The 17,814-nt window shown below is 41.4% G+C and overlaps 1 protein-coding gene across 1 annotated transcript in view; it reads left to right on the top strand.

Annotated features, from left to right (window-relative positions):
- LOC139750940 (N-acetylglucosamine-1-phosphotransferase subunit gamma-like) overlaps nucleotides 1-16,855 on the top strand; it is a 65,143-nt gene extending 48,288 nt beyond the window's left edge. The window contains exons 7-8 of the mRNA XM_071665863.1: nucleotides 12,510-12,593; nucleotides 16,571-16,855. Coding sequence (XP_071521964.1) covers nucleotides 12,510-12,593; nucleotides 16,571-16,705 — 219 coding nt within the window. The 3' untranslated portion in view covers nucleotides 16,706-16,855. The remainder of the gene's footprint in view (nucleotides 1-12,509; nucleotides 12,594-16,570) is intronic.
- Nucleotides 16,856-17,814: the final 959 nt, after the last annotated feature.

Here is a 17,814-nt window from a genome sequence, read left to right as displayed (position 1 = left end):
GATAGGTAGGATGTTTGAGGAAAGGAACCTGGATATTTTGGCTCTGAGTGAAACGAAGCTCAAGGGTAAAGGGGAAGAGTGTTTTAGGAATGTCTTGGGAGTAAAGTCAGAGGTTAGTGAGAGGACAAGAGTAAGGGAAGGAATAGCACTACTCCTGACACAGGAGTTGTGGGAGTATATGATAGAGTGTAAGAAAGTAAATTCTAGATTGATATGGGTAAAACTGAAAGTTGATGGACTTCTCCTCGTTCACTCTACCTCCGACACATATATCCTCTTGGTCAATCTTTCCTCACTCATTCTCTCCATGTGACCAAACCATTTCAAAATGCCCTCTTCTGCTCTCTCAACCACACTCTTTTTATTTCCACACATCTCTCTTACTCTTACATTACTTACTCGATCAAACCATCTCACACCACACATTGTCCTCAAACATCTCATTTCCAGCACATCCAACCTCCTGCGCACAACTCTATTCATAGCCCACGCCTCGCAACCATACAACATTGTTGGAACCACTATTCCTTCAAACATACCCATATTTGCTTTCCGAGATAATGTTCTCGACTTCCACACATTCTTCAAGGCTCCCAGGATTTTCGCCCCCTCTCCCACCCTATGATTCACTTCCGCTTCCATGGTACCATCCGCTGCCAGATCCACTCCCAGATATCTAAAACACTTTACTTCCTCCAGTTTTTCTCCATTCAAACTTACATCCCAATTGACTTGACCCTCAACCCTACTGTACCTAATAACCTTGCTCTTATTCACATTTACTCTTGACTTTCTTCTTTCACACACTTTACCAAACTCAGTCACCAGCTTCTGCAGTTTCTCACATGAATCAGCCACCAGCGCTGTATCATCAGAGAACAACAACTGACTCACTTCCCAAGCTCTCTCATCCCCAACGGACTGCATACTTGCCCCTCTTTCCAAAACTCTTGCATTCACCTCCCTAACAACCCCATCCATAAAGAAATGAAACAACCATGGAGACATCACACATCCCTGCCGCAAACCTACATTCACTGAGAACCAATCACTTTCCTCTCTTCCTACACGTACACATGCCTTACATCCTCGATAAAAACTTTTCACTGCATCTAACAACTTGCCTCCCACACCATATATTCTTAACACCTTCCACAGAGCATCTGTATCAACTCTATCATATGCCTTCTACAGATCCATAAATGCTACATACAAATCCATTTGCTTTTCTAAGTTTTTTTCACATACATTCTTCAAAGCAAACACCTGATCCACACATCCTTTACCACTTCTGAAACCACACTGCTCTTCCCATCTGATGCTCTGTACATGCCTTCACCCTCTCAATCAATACCCTCCCATATGATTTACCAGGAATACTCAACAATCTTATAACTCTGTAATTTGAGCACTCACTCTTAGCCCCTTTGCCTTTGTACAATGGCACTATGCACGCATTCCGCCAATCCTCAGGCACCTCACCATGAGTCATACATACATTAAATAACCTTACCATCCAGTCAGCAATACAGTCACCCCCTTTTTTAATAAATTCCACTACAATACCATCCAAACCTGCTGCCTTGCCGGCTTTCATCTTCCACAAAGCTTTTACTACCTCTTCTCTGTTTACCAAATCATTTTCCCTAACCCTCTCACTTTGCACACCACCTCGACCAAAACACCCTATATCTGCCACTCTATCATCAAACACATTCAACAAACCTTCAAAATACTCACTCCATCTCCTTCTCACATCACCACTACTTGTTATCAACTCCCCATTTGCGCCCTTCAATGAAGTTCCCATTTGCTCCTTTGTCTTATGCACTTTATTTACCTCCTTCCAGAAAATCTTTTTTTTTTTTTTTTTTTTTTTTTTTTTTTTTATACTTTGTCGCTGTCTCCCGCGTTTGCGAGGTAGCGCAAGGAAACAGACGAAAGAAATGGCCCAACCCCCCCATACACATGTACATACACACGTCCACACACGCAAATATACATACCTACACAGCTTTCCATGGTTTACCCTTGACGCTTCACATGCCTTGATTCAATCCACTGACAGCACGTCAACCCCTGTATACCACATCGCTCCAATTCACTCTATTCCTTGCCCTCCTTTCACCCTCCTGCATGTTCCGGCCCCGATCACACAAAATCCTTTTCACTCCATCTTTCCACCTCCAATTTGGTCTCCCTCTTCTCCTCGTTCCCTCCACCTCCGACATATATATCCTCTTGGTCAATCTTTCCTCACTCATTCTCTCCATGTGCCCAAACCATTTCAAAACACCCTCTTCTGCTCTCTTAACCACGCTCTTTTTATTTCCACACATCTCTCTTACCCTTACATTACTTACTCGATCAAACCACCTCGCACCACACATTGTCCTCAAACATCTCATTTCCAGCACATCCATCCTCCTGCGCACAACTCTATCCATAGCCCACGCCTCGCAACCATACAACATTGTTGGAACTACTATTCCTTCAAACATACCCATTTTTGCTTTCCGAGATAATGTTCTCGACTTCCACACATTTTTCAAGGCTCCCAAAATTTTCGCCCCCTCCCCCACCCTATGATCCACTTCCGCTTCCATGGGTCCATCCGCTGACAGATCCACTCCCAGATATCTAAAACACTTCACTTCCTCCAGTTTTTCACCATTCAAACTCACCTCCCAATTGACTTGACCCTCAACCCTACTGTACCTAATAACCTTGCTCTTATTCACATTTACTCTTAACTTTCTTCTTCCACACACTTTACCAAACTCCGTCACCAGCTTCTGCAGTTTCTCACATGAATCCGCCACCAGCGCTGTATCATCAGCGAACAACAACTGACTCACTTCCCAAGCTCTCTCATCCCCAACAGACTTCATACTTGCCCCTCTTTCCAAGACTCTTGCATTTACCTCCCTAACAACCCCATCCATAAACAAATTAAACAACCATGGAGACATCACACACCCCTGCCGCAAACCTACATTCACTGAGAACCAATCACTTTCCTCTCTTCCTACACGTACACATGCCTTACATCCTCGATAAAAACTTTTCACTGCTTCTAACATCTTGCCTCCCACACCATATATTCTTAATACCTTCCACAGAGCATCTCTATCAACTCTATCATATGCCTTCTCCAGATCCATAAATGCTACATACAAATCCATTTGCTTTTCTAAGTATTTCTCACATACATTCTTCAAAGCAAACACCTGATCCACACATCCTCTACCACTTCTGAAACCACACTGCTCTTCCCCAATCTGATGCTCTGTACATGCCTTCACCCTCTCAATCAATACCCTCCCATATAATTTACCAGGAATACTCAACAAACTTATACCTCTGTAATTTGAGCACTCACTCTTATCCCCTTTGCCTTTGTACAATGGCACTATGCACGCATTCCGCCAATCCTCAGGCACCTCACCATGAGTCATACATACAGTAAATAACCTTACCAACCAGTCAACAATACAGTCACCCCCTTTTTTAATAAATTCCACTGCAATACCATCCAAACCTGCTGCCTTGCCGGCTTTCATCTTCCGCAAAGCTTTTACTACCTCTTCTCTGTTTACCAAATCATTTTCCCTAACCCTCTCACTTTGCACACCACCTCGACCCAAACACCCTATATCTGCCACTCTGTCATCAGACACATTCAACAAACCTTCAAAATACTCATTAAATCTCCTTCTCACATCACCACTACTTGTTATCACCTCCCCATTTACGCCCTTCACTGAAGTTCCCATTTGCTCCCTTGTCTTACGCACCCTATTTACCTCCTTCCAGAACATCTTTTTATTCTCCCTAAAATTTACTGATAGTCTCTCACCCCAACTCTCATTTGCCCTTTTTTTCACCTCTTGCACCTTTCTCTCCCTAAAATTTAATACTCTCTCACCCCAACTCTCATTTGCCCTCTTTTTCACCTCTTGCACCTTTCTCTTGACCTCCTGTCTCTTTCTTTTATACATCTCCTAGTCAATTGCATTTTTTCTCTGCAAAAATCGTCCAAATGCCTCTCTCTTCTCTTTCACTAATAATCTTACTTCTTCATCCCACCACTCACTACCCTTTCTACTCAACCCAACCCCCACGCTTCTCATGCCACAAGCATCTTTTGCGCACTCCATCACTGATTCCCTAAAAACATCCCATTCCTCCCCCACTCCCCTTACTTCCATTGTTCTCACCTTTTTCCATTCTGTACTCAGTCTCTCCTGGTACTTCCTCACACAAGTCTCTTTCCCAAGCTCACTTACTCTCACCACCCTCTTCACCCCAACATTCACTCTTCTTTTCTGAAAACCCATACAAATCTTCACCTTAGCCTCCACAAGATAATGATCAGACATCCCTCCAGTTGCACCTCTCAGCACATTAACATCCAAAAGTCTCTCTTTCGCGCGCCTGTCAATTAACACGTAATCCAATATTTTTTAATTTTATTTATTTATTATACTTTGTCGCTGTCTCCCGCGTTAGCGAGGTAGCGTAAGGAAACAGATAAAAGAATGGCCCAACCCACCCACATACACATGTATATACATACACATCCACACACGCATATATACATACCTATACATCTCAACATATATATATTTTATTTTATTTATTTTGCTTTCTCCCTGTCTCCCACGTTAGTGAGGTAGCGCAAGGAAACAGACGAAAGAATGGCCCAACCCGCCCACATACACATGTATATACGTACACGTCCACACACGCAAATATACACACCTATTCATCTCAATGTACACATATATATACACACACAGACATATACATATATGCACATGTACATAATTCATACTGTCTGCCTTTATTTGTTCCCATCGCCACCTCGCCACACATGGAATGACAACCCCCTCCCCCCTCATGTGTGCGAGGTAGTGCTAGGAAGAGACACCAAAGGCCCCATTCGTTCACACTCAGGCTCTAGCTGTCATGTAATAATGCACCGAAACCACAGCTCCCTTTCCACATCCAGGCCCCACACAACTTTCCATGGTTGACCCCAGATGCTTCACATGCCCTGAATCAATCCATTGACAGCACATCGACCCCGGTATACCACAACGTTCCAATTCACTCTATTCCTTGCACGCCTTTCACCCTCCTGCATGTTCAGGCCCCGATCACTCAAAATCTTTTTCACTCCATCTTTCCACCTCCAATTTGGTCTCCTACTTCTCCTCATTCCCTCCACCTCTGACACATATATCCTCTTGGTCAATCTTTCCTCACTCATTCTCTCCATGTGACCAAACCATTTCAAAACACCTTCTTCTGCTTTCTCAATCACACTCTTTTTATATCCACACATCTCTCTAACCCTATTATTACTTACTCAATCAAACCACCTCACACCACATATTGTCCTCAAACATGTCATTTCCAGCACATCCACCCTCCTGCGCACAACTCTATCCATAGCCCACGCCTTGCAACCATACAACATTGTTGGAACCACTATTCCTTCAAACATACCCATTTTTGCTTTCCGAGATAATGTTCTCGACCTTCCACACATTCTTCAAGGCTCCCAGAATCTTCGCCCCCTCCCCCACCCTATGATCCACTTCCGCTTCCATGGTTCCATCCGCTACCAGATCCACTCCCAGATATCTAAAACACTTTACTTCCTCCAGTTTTTCTCCATTCAAACTTACCTCCCAATTGATTTGACCCTCAATCCTACTGTACCTAATTACCTTGCTCTTATTCACATTTACTCTTAACTTTCTTCTTTCACACACTTTACCAAACTCAGTCACCAGCTTCTGCAGTTTCTTACATGAATCAGCCACCAGCGCTGCATCATCAGCGAATAACAACTGACTCACTTCCCAAGCTCTGTCATCCACAACAGACTTCATACTTGCCCCTCTTTCCAAAACTCTTGCATTCACCTCCCTAACAACCCCATCCATAAACAAATTAAACAACCATGGAGACATCACACACCCCTGCCGCAAACCTACATTCACTGAGAACCAATCACTTTCCTCTCTTCCCACACGTACACATGCCTTACATCCTCGATAAAAACTTTTCACTGCTTCTAACAACTTGCCTCCCACACCATATACTCTTAAAACCTTCCACAGAGCATCTCTATCTACTCTATCATATGCCTTCTCCAGATCCGTAAATGCTACATACAAATCCATTTGTTTTTCTAAGTATTTCTCACATACATTCTTCAAAGCAAACACCAGATCCACACATCCTCTACCACTTCTGAAACCACACTGCTCTTCCCCAATCTGATGCTCTGTACATGCCTTCACCCTCTCAATCAATACCCTCCCATATAATTTACCAGGAATACTCAACAAACTTAAACCTCTGTAATTTGAGCACTCACTCTTATCCCCTTTGCCTTTGTACAATGGCACTATGCAAGCATTCCGCCAATCCTCAGGCACCTCACCATGAATTATACATACATTAAATAACCTTACCAACCAGTGAACAATACAGTCATCCCCTTTTTTAATAAATTCCACTGCAATACCATCCAAACCTGCTGCCTTGCCGGCTTTCATCTTCCGTAAAGCTTTTACTACCTCTTCTCTTTTTACCAAATCATTTTCCCTAACACTCTCACTTTGTACACCACCTCGACCAAAACACCCTATATCTGCCACTCTATCATCCAGCACATTCAACAAACCTTCAAAATACTCACTCCATCTCCTCACATCACCACTACTTGTTATTACCTACCCATTAGCCCCCTTCACTGAAGTTCCCATTTGTTCCCTTGTCTTACGCACTTTATTTACCTCCTTCCAAAACATCTTCTTATTCTCCCTAAAATTTAATGATACTCTCTCACCCCAATTCTCATTTGCCCTCTTTTTCACCTCTTTCACCTTTCTCTTGACCTCCTGCCTGTTTCTATTATACCTCTCCCACTCATTTGCATTTTTTCTCTGCAAAAATCGTCCAAATGCCTCTCTCTTCTCTTTCACTAATAATCTTACTTCTTCATCCCACCACTCACTACCTTTTCTAATTAACCCACCTCCCACGCTTCTTATGCCACAAGCATCTTTTGCGCAAGCCATCACTGCTTCCCTAAATACATCTCATTCCTCCCCCACTCCCCTTATCTCCTTTTTTCTCACCTTTTTCCATTCTGTACTCAGTCTCTCCTGGTACTTCCTCACACAAGTCTCCTTCCCAAGCTCACTTACTCTCACCACTCTCTTCACCCCAACATTCTTCTTTTCTGAAAACCCCCACAAATCTTCACTTTTCGCCTCCACAAGATAATGATCAGACATCCCTCCAGTTGCACCTCTCAGCACATTAACATCCAAAAGTCTCTCTTTCGTGCGTCTATCAGTTAACACGTGATCCAATAACGTTCTCTGGCCATCTCTCCTACTTACATACGTATACTTATGTATATCTCACTTTTTTAACCAGGTATTTCCAATCACCAGTCCTTTTTCAGCACATAAATCTACAAGCTCTTCACCATTTCCATTTACAACACTGAACACTGCATGTATACCAATTATTCCCTCAACTGCCACATTATTCACCTTTGCATTCAAATCACCCATCTCTATAACCCGGTCTTGTGCATCAAAACCACTAACACACTCATTCAGCTGCTCCCAAAACACTTGCCTCTCATGATCTTTCTTCTCATGTCCAGGTGCATATGCACCAATAATCACCCATCTCTCTCCATCAACTTTATATCTTTTTTTTTAATTATTTTTTTTATTTTGCTTTGTCGCTGTCTCCCGCATTTGCTAGGTAGTGCAAGGAAACAGACGAAAGAAATGGCCCAACCCACCCCCATACACATGTATATACATACACGTCCACACACATAATATACATACCCATACATCTCAATGTACACATATATATACACACACAGACACATACATATGTACACATGCACACAATTCACACTGTCTGCCTTTTATTCCTTCCCATCGTCAGCTCGCCACACATGGAATAACATCCCCCTCCCCCTTCATTTGTGCGAGGTAGCGCTAGGAAAAGCCAACAAAGGCCCCATTCGTTCACACTCAGTCTCTAGCTGTCATGCAATAATGCCAGAAACCACAGCTCCCTTTCCACATCCAAGTCCCACAGAACTTTCCATGCTTTACACCAGACGCTTCACATGCCCTGATTGAATCCATTAACAGCACGTTGACCCTGGTATACCACATCGATCCAATTCACTCTATTCCTTGCCCGCGTTTCACCCTCCTGCATGTTCAGGCCCCGATCACTCAAAATCTTTTTCACTCCATCTTTCCACCTCCAATTTGGTCTCCCACTTCTCATTCCCTCCACCTCCAACACATATATCCTCTTGGTCAATCTTTCCTCACTCATTCTCTCCATGTGCCCAAACCATTTCAAAACACCCTCTTCTGTCCCTCTCAACCATGCTCTTTTTATTTCCACACATCTCTCTTACCCTTACATTACTTACTCGATCAAACCACCTGACACCACATATTGTCCTCAAACATCTCATTTCCAGCACATCCACCCTCCTGCACACAACTTTATCCATAGCCCACGCCTCGCAACCATACAACATTGTTGGAACCACTATTCCTTCAAACATACCCATTTTTGCTTTCCGAGATAATGTTCTCGACTTCCACACATTCTTCAAGACTCCCAAGATTTTCGCCCCTTCCCCCACCCTATGATTCACTTCCACTTCCATGGTTCCATCCGCTACCAGATCCACTCCCAGATATCTAAAACACTTTACTTCCTCCAGTTTTTCTCCATTCAAACTTACCTCCCAATTGACTTGACCCTCAACCCTACTGTACCTAATAACCTTGCTCTTATTCACATTTACTCTTAACTTTCTTCTTTCACACACTTTACCAAACTCAGTCACCAGCTCCTGCAGTTTCTCACATGAATCAGCCACCAGCGCTGTATCATCAGCGAACAACAACTGACTCACTTCCCAAGCTCTCTCATCCCCAACAGACTTCATACTTGCCCCTCTTTCCAAAACTCTTGCATTCACCTCCCTAACAACCCCATCTATAAAGAAATTAAACAACCATGGAGACATTACACACCCCTGCCACAAACCTACATTCACTGAGAACCAATCACTTTCCTCTCTTCCTATACGTGCACATGCCTTACATCCTCGATAAAAACTTTTCACTGCTTCTAACAACTTGCCTCCCACACTATATATTCTTAGTACCTTCCAAAGAGCATCTCTGTCAGCTCTGTCATATGGCATCTCCAGATCCATAAATGCTACATATAAATCCATTTGCTTTTCTAAGTATTTCTTGCATACATTCTTCAAAGCAAACACCTGATCCACACATCCTCTACCACTTCTGAAACCACACTGCTCTTCCCCAGTCTGATGCTCTGTACATGCCTTCACCCTCTCAATCAACACCCTCCCATATAATTTACCAGGAATACTCTACAAACTTACACCTCTGTAATTTGAGCACTCACTCTTATCCCCTTTGCCTTTGTACAATGGCACTATGCACGCATTCCGCCAATCCTCAGGCACCTCACCATGAATCATACATACATTGAATAACTTTACCAATCAGTCAACAATACAGTCACCCCCCTTTTTAATAAATTCCACTGCAATACCATCCAAACCTGCTGCCTTGCCGGCTTTCATCTTCCACAAAGCTTTTACTACCTCTTCTCTGTTTACCAAATCATTTTCCCTAACCCTCTCACTTTGCACACCACCTCAACCAAAACACCCTATATCTGCCACTCTGTCATCAAACACATTCAACAAACCTTCAAAATACTCACTCCATCCCCTTCTCACATCACCACTACTTGTTATCACCTCCCCATTAGCCCCCTTCACTGAAGTTCCCATTTGCTCCCTTGTCTTACGCACTTTATTTACCTCCTTCCAAAACATCTTTTTATTCTCCCTAAAATTTAATGATACTCTCTCACCCCAACTCTCATTTGCCCTCTTTTTCACCTCTTGCACCTTTCTCTTGACCTCCTGTCTCTTTCTTTTATATCTCCCCCACTCATTTGTATTTTTTCCCTGCAAAAATCGTCCAAATGCCTCTCTCTTCTCTTTCACTAATAATCTTACTTCTTCATCCCACCACTCACTACCCTTTCTAATCAACCCACCTCCCACGCTTCTCATGCCACAAGCATCTTTTGCGCAAGCCATCACTGCTTACCTAAATACATCCCATTCCTCCCCCACTCCCCTTACATCCTTTGTTCTCACCTTTTTCTTTCTGTACTCAGTCTCTCCTGGTACTTCCTCACACAAGTCTTCTTCCCAAGCTCACTTACTCTCACCACCCTCTTCACCCCAACATTCTCTCTTCTTTTCTGAAAACCCATACAAATCTTCACCTTTGCCTCCACAAGATAATGATCAGACATCCCTCCAGTTGCACCTCTCAGCACATTAACATCCAAAAGTCTCTCTTTCGCACGCCTGTCAATTAACACGTAATCCAATAACACTCTCTGGCCATCTCTCCTACTTACATACGTATACTTATGTATATCTCGCTTTTTAAACCAGGTATTCCCAATCACCAGTCCTTTTTCAGCACATAAATCTACAAGCTCTTTACCATTTCCATTTACAACACTGAACACCCCATGTATACCAATTATTCCCTCAACTGCCACATTACTCACCTTTGCATTCAAATCACCCATCACTATAACCCGGTCTTGTGCATCAAAACCACTAACACACTCATTCAGCTGCTCCCAAAACACTTGCCTCTCATGATCTTTCTTCTTATGCCCAGGTATTTCCAATCACCAGTCCTTTTTCAGTGCACAAATCGACAAGTTCATCACCATTTCCATTTACAACACTGACCAACCCATGTACACCAATTTTACCCTCAACTGCCACATTACTCACCTTTGCATTGAAATCTTCCATCACTACAACCCAGTCTCATGCATGAAAGCTGCTGACACACTCACTCAGCTGCTCTCAATACATTTGCCTCTCATGATCTTTCTTCTCATGACCAGGTGCATAGGCACCAATAATCATCCATCTCTCTCCATCCACTTTTAGTTTTACCCTTATCAATCTAGAGTTTACTTTATTACACTCTATCACACATTTCCTCAGCTCCTGTTTCAGGAGGAGTGCTATTCCTTCCTTTGCTCTGGTCCTCTCCCCAACCCCTGACTTTACTCCCTAGGCATTCCCACACCACTCTTCCCCTTTATCCTTGAGCTTTGTTTCACTCAGAGCCAAAAACATTCAGGTTCCTTTTCTTGAACATACTGCCTATCTCTTGTTTTTTCTCATCTTGGTTACATCCACACACATTTAGACACCCCAGTCTGAGCCTTTGAGAAGGATGAGCACTCCCCGCTTGACTCCTTCTTCTGTTTCCCCTTTTAGAAATTTCAATACAAGGATGGTGGGTTTCTAGTCCCCTGTTCCCACCCCCTATCTATATATGTTATATATGTGTGTGTGTGTGTGTATATGTGTGTGTGTGTGTGTGTGTATGAGGTGCTACCTCACTGTTGCGGGAAACAGCGATTATGTATAATATAATATATAATATACATATATCATTCATTTTATTTGAATAATGGTGTATTGTAAATGTGCTTTGCTCATTTCAATAAGATAGTTAAGATCCAGATGTATGTATTTATGTGTCTGGTGGAAGACTGAAGTGAGAAACTGCAGAGGCTGGTGTGTGCAGTTGGGGGAGTGTACAAAAGGTGCAAGTTGAGAATTAATGTGAAAAAAGTAATGTTAGTGAGTTTAGCAGAGGGGAGTTACAAGTAGATTGGAACATAAGCTTGAATGAAGAGTACCAAGAGTAAGATGAGTGCTTGGAAGTGGACTTGACTGCAGATGGAGCCATGAAAGCCAAGTGAACCTTAAGGTGGATGAGGGGCTGCCTAAAGTCCTGGGTATGTTTGCTGAATGTGGATTTTTAGGGAATTAGATGTCTAGGATGAGTAGGTGGTGTCAGGCAGTTTGATTTTGTAAGGAATGTCACTGTAAGAGTGAGATGTGTTAGTAAGAGTACAGTGTATGTAAATGGTTTGGAAATGTGGAGAGGACAGGCAAAGAAAGACTGACCAAGAGGATATACAGTTCAGAATTGGAGGGAGCAAGGGTGAGGGGGAGAAAAATTTAGGGAGGATTTGGGGTACCAGGACTGAACACTCAGAAGGATGAGAGGCATGCATGAGCTAGCTAAAACAAATTGACTCTACATGGTGTAAGAGGACAGCAAGCTTTCTGTGGGCAGAACCAGATCATGAAGCAGTCAATTTATACTGTTGAATAACTTAGTGGACTTGGGTGTGGATGATAGGTTCTGTTTGTTCCTGATGCTATTTTGTAAAGGTGGGAAAAGCAATCGGGCAGTGTTAAAGACAAGATCCTTCCCTTTGCCTTGTTGGTTGTGTTTGCGTATTAATTGTATTCTTTGATATTGCAGGGATACCATAAAGAGCTGGAGAGGATCTTCTTGGCTGCTGGCTACTATTTGTCCCCAGATTATCTATCATCTTTGCTTTATAAAGTAAGGTTTAACTCTTATTGGGGTGTAATGAAATGTTCTGATAAATTTAGTACTTATAGCTTTGACTGCTGCTTTTAGGTTGAGAAGTTGCATATGCATATAATTACTGATATGTGTAAACATGGCCAAATGATTTAACTGCACCTTAGTACTTGGATGCTTTACTTGCTCTGATTCCTAAGACATGGGTTTGATGGTGTAGTTCTGTAGGGTGGTTAAGTGGATATAATTCATTCTTGTGCATGTGGAGAGAGTCTCTACATTTAGCTGATCTTTTCCCTGGGAGTTGTTATAATAGGAAAGTTGAAACAACACATGAAAAAATCTAGGATATTTCATGAGAACCATATGCTTTCTGTTCCTTTTCTCTTTGTTAGATATCCACGCTTTATTGGAGACTGGTTTGGAGGTACACAATAGAAAGTTGGTAGAGGAGAAGAGAGTGTGTAAGGAAAAGCTGTATATATACGATAAAAAGGCTGTCATGTTTGTCTTTAGATGCACTGAGGAAATTGCCAGATACATGAAGACTGACTCCTCAGTTTACAAATTGTCAATGGTCCATCCATTTTCATGGCAGGATAGAAATAACTGGATGTTGGGGGTGACATTTTCAGAAAGATATGTTACAAGTTTTTATTATATATTTTTTTGGACTTACTTGCCATATCTTGTGTTAGCAAGGTAGTGCCAGAAACAGATGAAGAAAGACCATATTCGCTCGTGTCCATTCTTTAAATGTAATGTTCAGTACACTGATACCACAGCCCCCTATGTAAAATCAGGCCCAACAGACCTTTGCATGGTTTCCCCTGGCTGCTTCACATGCCTGGTTCAATACATTATTGTATTGCATACTATATATAGTATAGAATACAGAAAAGTTGCCAGGTGCTTGACAACTAACTATTGTATGGAGTTACCAATAATTCATCCATTTCCTTGATAGGTTAGAAATTGCCGCTGCTAGGTAAGATACTTTCAGGAACATATGTTATTGTCGAATGGGAAGGTTGTACTGGCAACATTGAAGGTATAAAGAGGAAAAAATGTTGGGAGTGAGTTGCTATATCACTGAACAATGCTCTTCTGCTGTTTTCCCTCAGGAGTGGGCAGATGAGGGCCTGAATCTACTAGTATTCTTGAAAGTAGTAGTGAATGGAAGGTTGTAAGTGTAGAATATAGATATCCTAGTGAATAAGTTAAGAGGATGGTATACGTGAACAAGAAAGAACATGAGGATCGTGGAAGAAAAATTGATGAGAATTAAAGTGAGAGTAATGAATGTCTCTAGCAAGAGGTTAGTAAAAGTAGAAGAGAAGTATTTGAAGGATGTAATAATATACAAAACAAGACTGGGAGAATCCTGTTAAAAAAAGATGAAATTGTGAAGGATGGAAAGACTATTTTAAAAAACTGATGGGAAATGATAGTGAGATAGTTGTGTCTGTTGGTACAGTTAGATTAGACCTAAGGAGAGAGAGTAAATGTATAGGAGTGAAAGACATTACACAATAGGAATGTTTCTTCATTCACCATTTCCCATGTAGTGAGCTAGTGCCAGGAACATAGAATGACTGCACTTGCTCACATCCACTCTCGTAAAGTGCACAGAAACCAGATCCCTTTTCCAAAATCAGGCCCACAGACCATTCCATGGTTTGCCCTGACTGCTTCACATGCTCTGGTTCAGCCCATTGACATCACATCACCTTATGTGTGCCACATCATTTCACTTTAAACAATGCACAACTCACTCCCTCCTGCACATTCAGGCCCTGACCACTGAGAAAATCTTTCACTTTATCCTTCCATCTCCAGTACTGCATCCCTTTTGTTCTTGTTCCGTCCACTTCTGACACATATACCCTTTTAGTCAGCCTCTCCTCACTCATCCTCTCCATATGGACAGACCATTTTAGCATTCCCTCTACACAGTTCTCTCAACCAAACTCTTCTAATTACCACAACTCTCTTACTGTAAGATTTCTGAGTCATTCACATATTTTCCTTGAGCATTTCATTTCTAGTTTATCTTGGGTGCATGCCTTGCATCCATACAACACCATCATGACTACATACCCATCTTTGACCTTACAGACATGCCAGTGGGCACTAAAGGTGAAGTTCACTAGTTATGAAGACTCTATTGCTATGGCCACTCCCTTGAGGGAGTTCCAGAAGGGAACAGCATCAGAGATATAGATATGTAGATAGATAGTGACATTACACACCCTTGCTGCAGCACCTTTACCTGGAACCACTCACCCTCCTTTTTTTCTACTCACGCACACACACCACACACACACACACACACACGCACACACACACACACACACACACACACACACACACACACACACACACACACACACACACACACACACACCTTGATGTTCTCTTTATAAAACTCCTCACTGCCTCCAGTAGCTTCCCTCCTACACCATATATTAGTAATATCTTTCTAGAAAGCTTCTCCATCTTTCTGTTGTACACTTTCTCCATATTCACGAATGCCACATATGATTTTTTTTCTAAGACAGATTCTCAGAAGCAAATGTGTTATCCATGCATTTTGAACTGCTCCTGAAGCTGCATTGTTCCCTCTCAATCTGATGCTCTATGCATGCAACCACCACCTTCCCATAAAACTTAACAAGTGTACTCAACGTGCCTATACGTATGTAACTGGAACATTTACTTTCGTCCCCCTTGCATGTTGCACATAGAAAACCAACATGGGACCAGATTGGCATAATAACTTGTGCACATAAAGACAGTAGACATCTTCACTTCACAGAACTTTTCCTTGCACAAAACAAATGACCAACAATATATCTATAAAATACTGGACAAGATTATGCTGTAGAACTCCTTAGAAACCAATCAGAGACAAGATCTTCAGTGGACTGACAGAGTTTTCCACCAACTTCATCCATCGCACATTTGTATTTGCATCCATTTTTCATGTAAATCTTGCTTTTCAACTGGACTTATACCTGAAGATGTTTTCATGAATGCAGAGTGAAATGTCATCAACTTCTATGGAGACTTTCTGCATTGTAGTGGCATGTGTAATAACCCGAAAGATTCAGGGCCTAGGCTCTCTTGAACACCCAACCTCTCCATACAAAAAACATTAAGCATAATGTCACATTGTTACATTTCCTGCATTGTGAAAAGGATTTTGCAGGTTTGGAAATTATGATACTTTTTTGCATTTTCATTAATATACATTAAAAGGAAATTCAATCACTCAGCATTCAGAAAATAACAAAAACTGAAAAGTATCAGTGTATGAACTCTGTTTCAGTCTATGTATAACATAAAATTACATTTTATATCTCCTTCCGAATGAATATGAATACTTTAGAATATGGATTTAGAATACAAAATGAATTTGAAATTATGTATAATATATGATGAAAACCACAAAAAATTAAGTAAATCACATCATCCATTGTGCTGACTCCCATGCAAACCAGGCTTGGATATGCTCAGAGATTAGGGTCAGGACACAGCAAAAAAACATTGTGGACATGTGCTCCTTGGGGCAGTGGCCCAGTGATGTCCCAGCTTTACAGGCTTCCTACAGAACCTCATAAGAAGAATAGGGCTCTAGAAATAAGTATAAACAAAAATAAGAATTATATTTACAATTAGATAATTAAAACAGAACTTAGGAATTGATAATACTGAAGTCTTCTCATGCATGTTGGGTTTTTGATTGTTTTACCTAGAATAGCCGATTCTAACCTGATCAGTTTTGCCCAAGAAATGAATTGTCATGTGTAAATGTCTGTAAGAATGCCAAGCATTATTGGAGTTTGTATTTCAGGTTAGTTTGGATTTCAGGTTAAGGAACAAATATTTTAATAGCTTTTCAGAACTCTCCCATAAGTTTCAGTTTATAAGAGATTTAAAGCAGATAATGCCCATGGTTGTTAACCTTGTCACATGTGACTTTTTTTCAACAGGCATCAGCTGAATCAAGCAAGACCTGCCAAATTGAGTTAGAGGAAGCAAAGTTGCGTATTACTGAACTTGAGGAGGAGCTAAGGATGAAGGAAGAGATAATTTTGGAATTAGAGGATGGAAAGAGAGATCAGTAACTTTTTCTTTAGGAATATGGTAATAAATGATAGAGATTAGTTAAAGATATAGCTTTTGTTCTTATTGAAGATGTACATGAAGAAGAGATTAACTCAGTTATTTTATTGTTATTATTATTTTGCTTTGTCGCTGTCTCCTGCGTACTAAGGTTTTTTTATATGAAATGCAATGTACATACTTCGAGGAATGGTGATATGAGATTAATAAGAGATGAGTAAAAGAGAGATGCTGTTTATCAAAGACTGTAGTAAGGCACTGAGAGAGTATGAACTTGAATAAAACTAATGTGGGAAGAGATAGTAAAATTTGCTCTAGTAAGGAATACATGGGAAAAATCAGAGCTGAAATGACAAAATAAGTAGATTGAGTAAAGATGAATATGCAGAAATTGGTATTATCAGGGGAGATTTTTTCATGGACCATCTAACACCTTGAACATGAAATAAGACACAACAAAATTGTAACCTGGAGTGTAAGCCTCAGAGTACAGGTTGTACCTCTCTAATCTTGTGATCTATGGTCCAGCAACTTCCATGGTCTGGCACATTTTGGATCTGCCACCATTAGTTATTAGTTTGTGGATCTGCCACCAGGGCGGCAGTGTTAGCAGTGCTAAGAAGTCATTGAGTCAATTTTTTTTCACTGCAGCAGAGCTAATTAACAGTCCTGTTAATTTCTTGTATTCAGTTGTATTTTAGCTCTTCAGGATGTCATCCAGGAGACCAAGAGATGCAGAAGATGGTGCTAGTGCTAATAAGTGTAAGCTTAAATCATTATCTATACTTGAAAAGGTGGTTACTGAGGAAATTAGATAAAAGAACTGTAGAGACTTAATGTGAGTACTGTGAGATTAGATCGTCAACTGTTTATGACTTAGAGGTCAGTTTATGTTTTCCAGCATTATTTGTGGTGCAGCAATGGCCAGGCCCCATTGCTGGATTAAAGAGCTACAACCTGTAATTATCCATGGATGGCATTTTCCTAACTGAGGAAAGCCATTGACTTAGCTTAGCATACTGTGACCATTCTGTGCATTTCATAGATATGGTACCTAAGCAGCAATGCCATGACTTAGGATTAGGCCTGAATGTCTATGTCTGCTGATGTA

The sequence above is a fragment of the Panulirus ornatus genome, chromosome 10, assembly GCF_036320965.1.
Source record: "Panulirus ornatus isolate Po-2019 chromosome 10, ASM3632096v1, whole genome shotgun sequence".
Classification (NCBI taxonomy): Eukaryota; Metazoa; Arthropoda; class Malacostraca; order Decapoda; family Palinuridae; genus Panulirus; species Panulirus ornatus.
The sequence above is the reverse complement of the archived record's forward strand: the minus strand, read 5'-3'. Positions and strand labels throughout refer to the sequence as shown.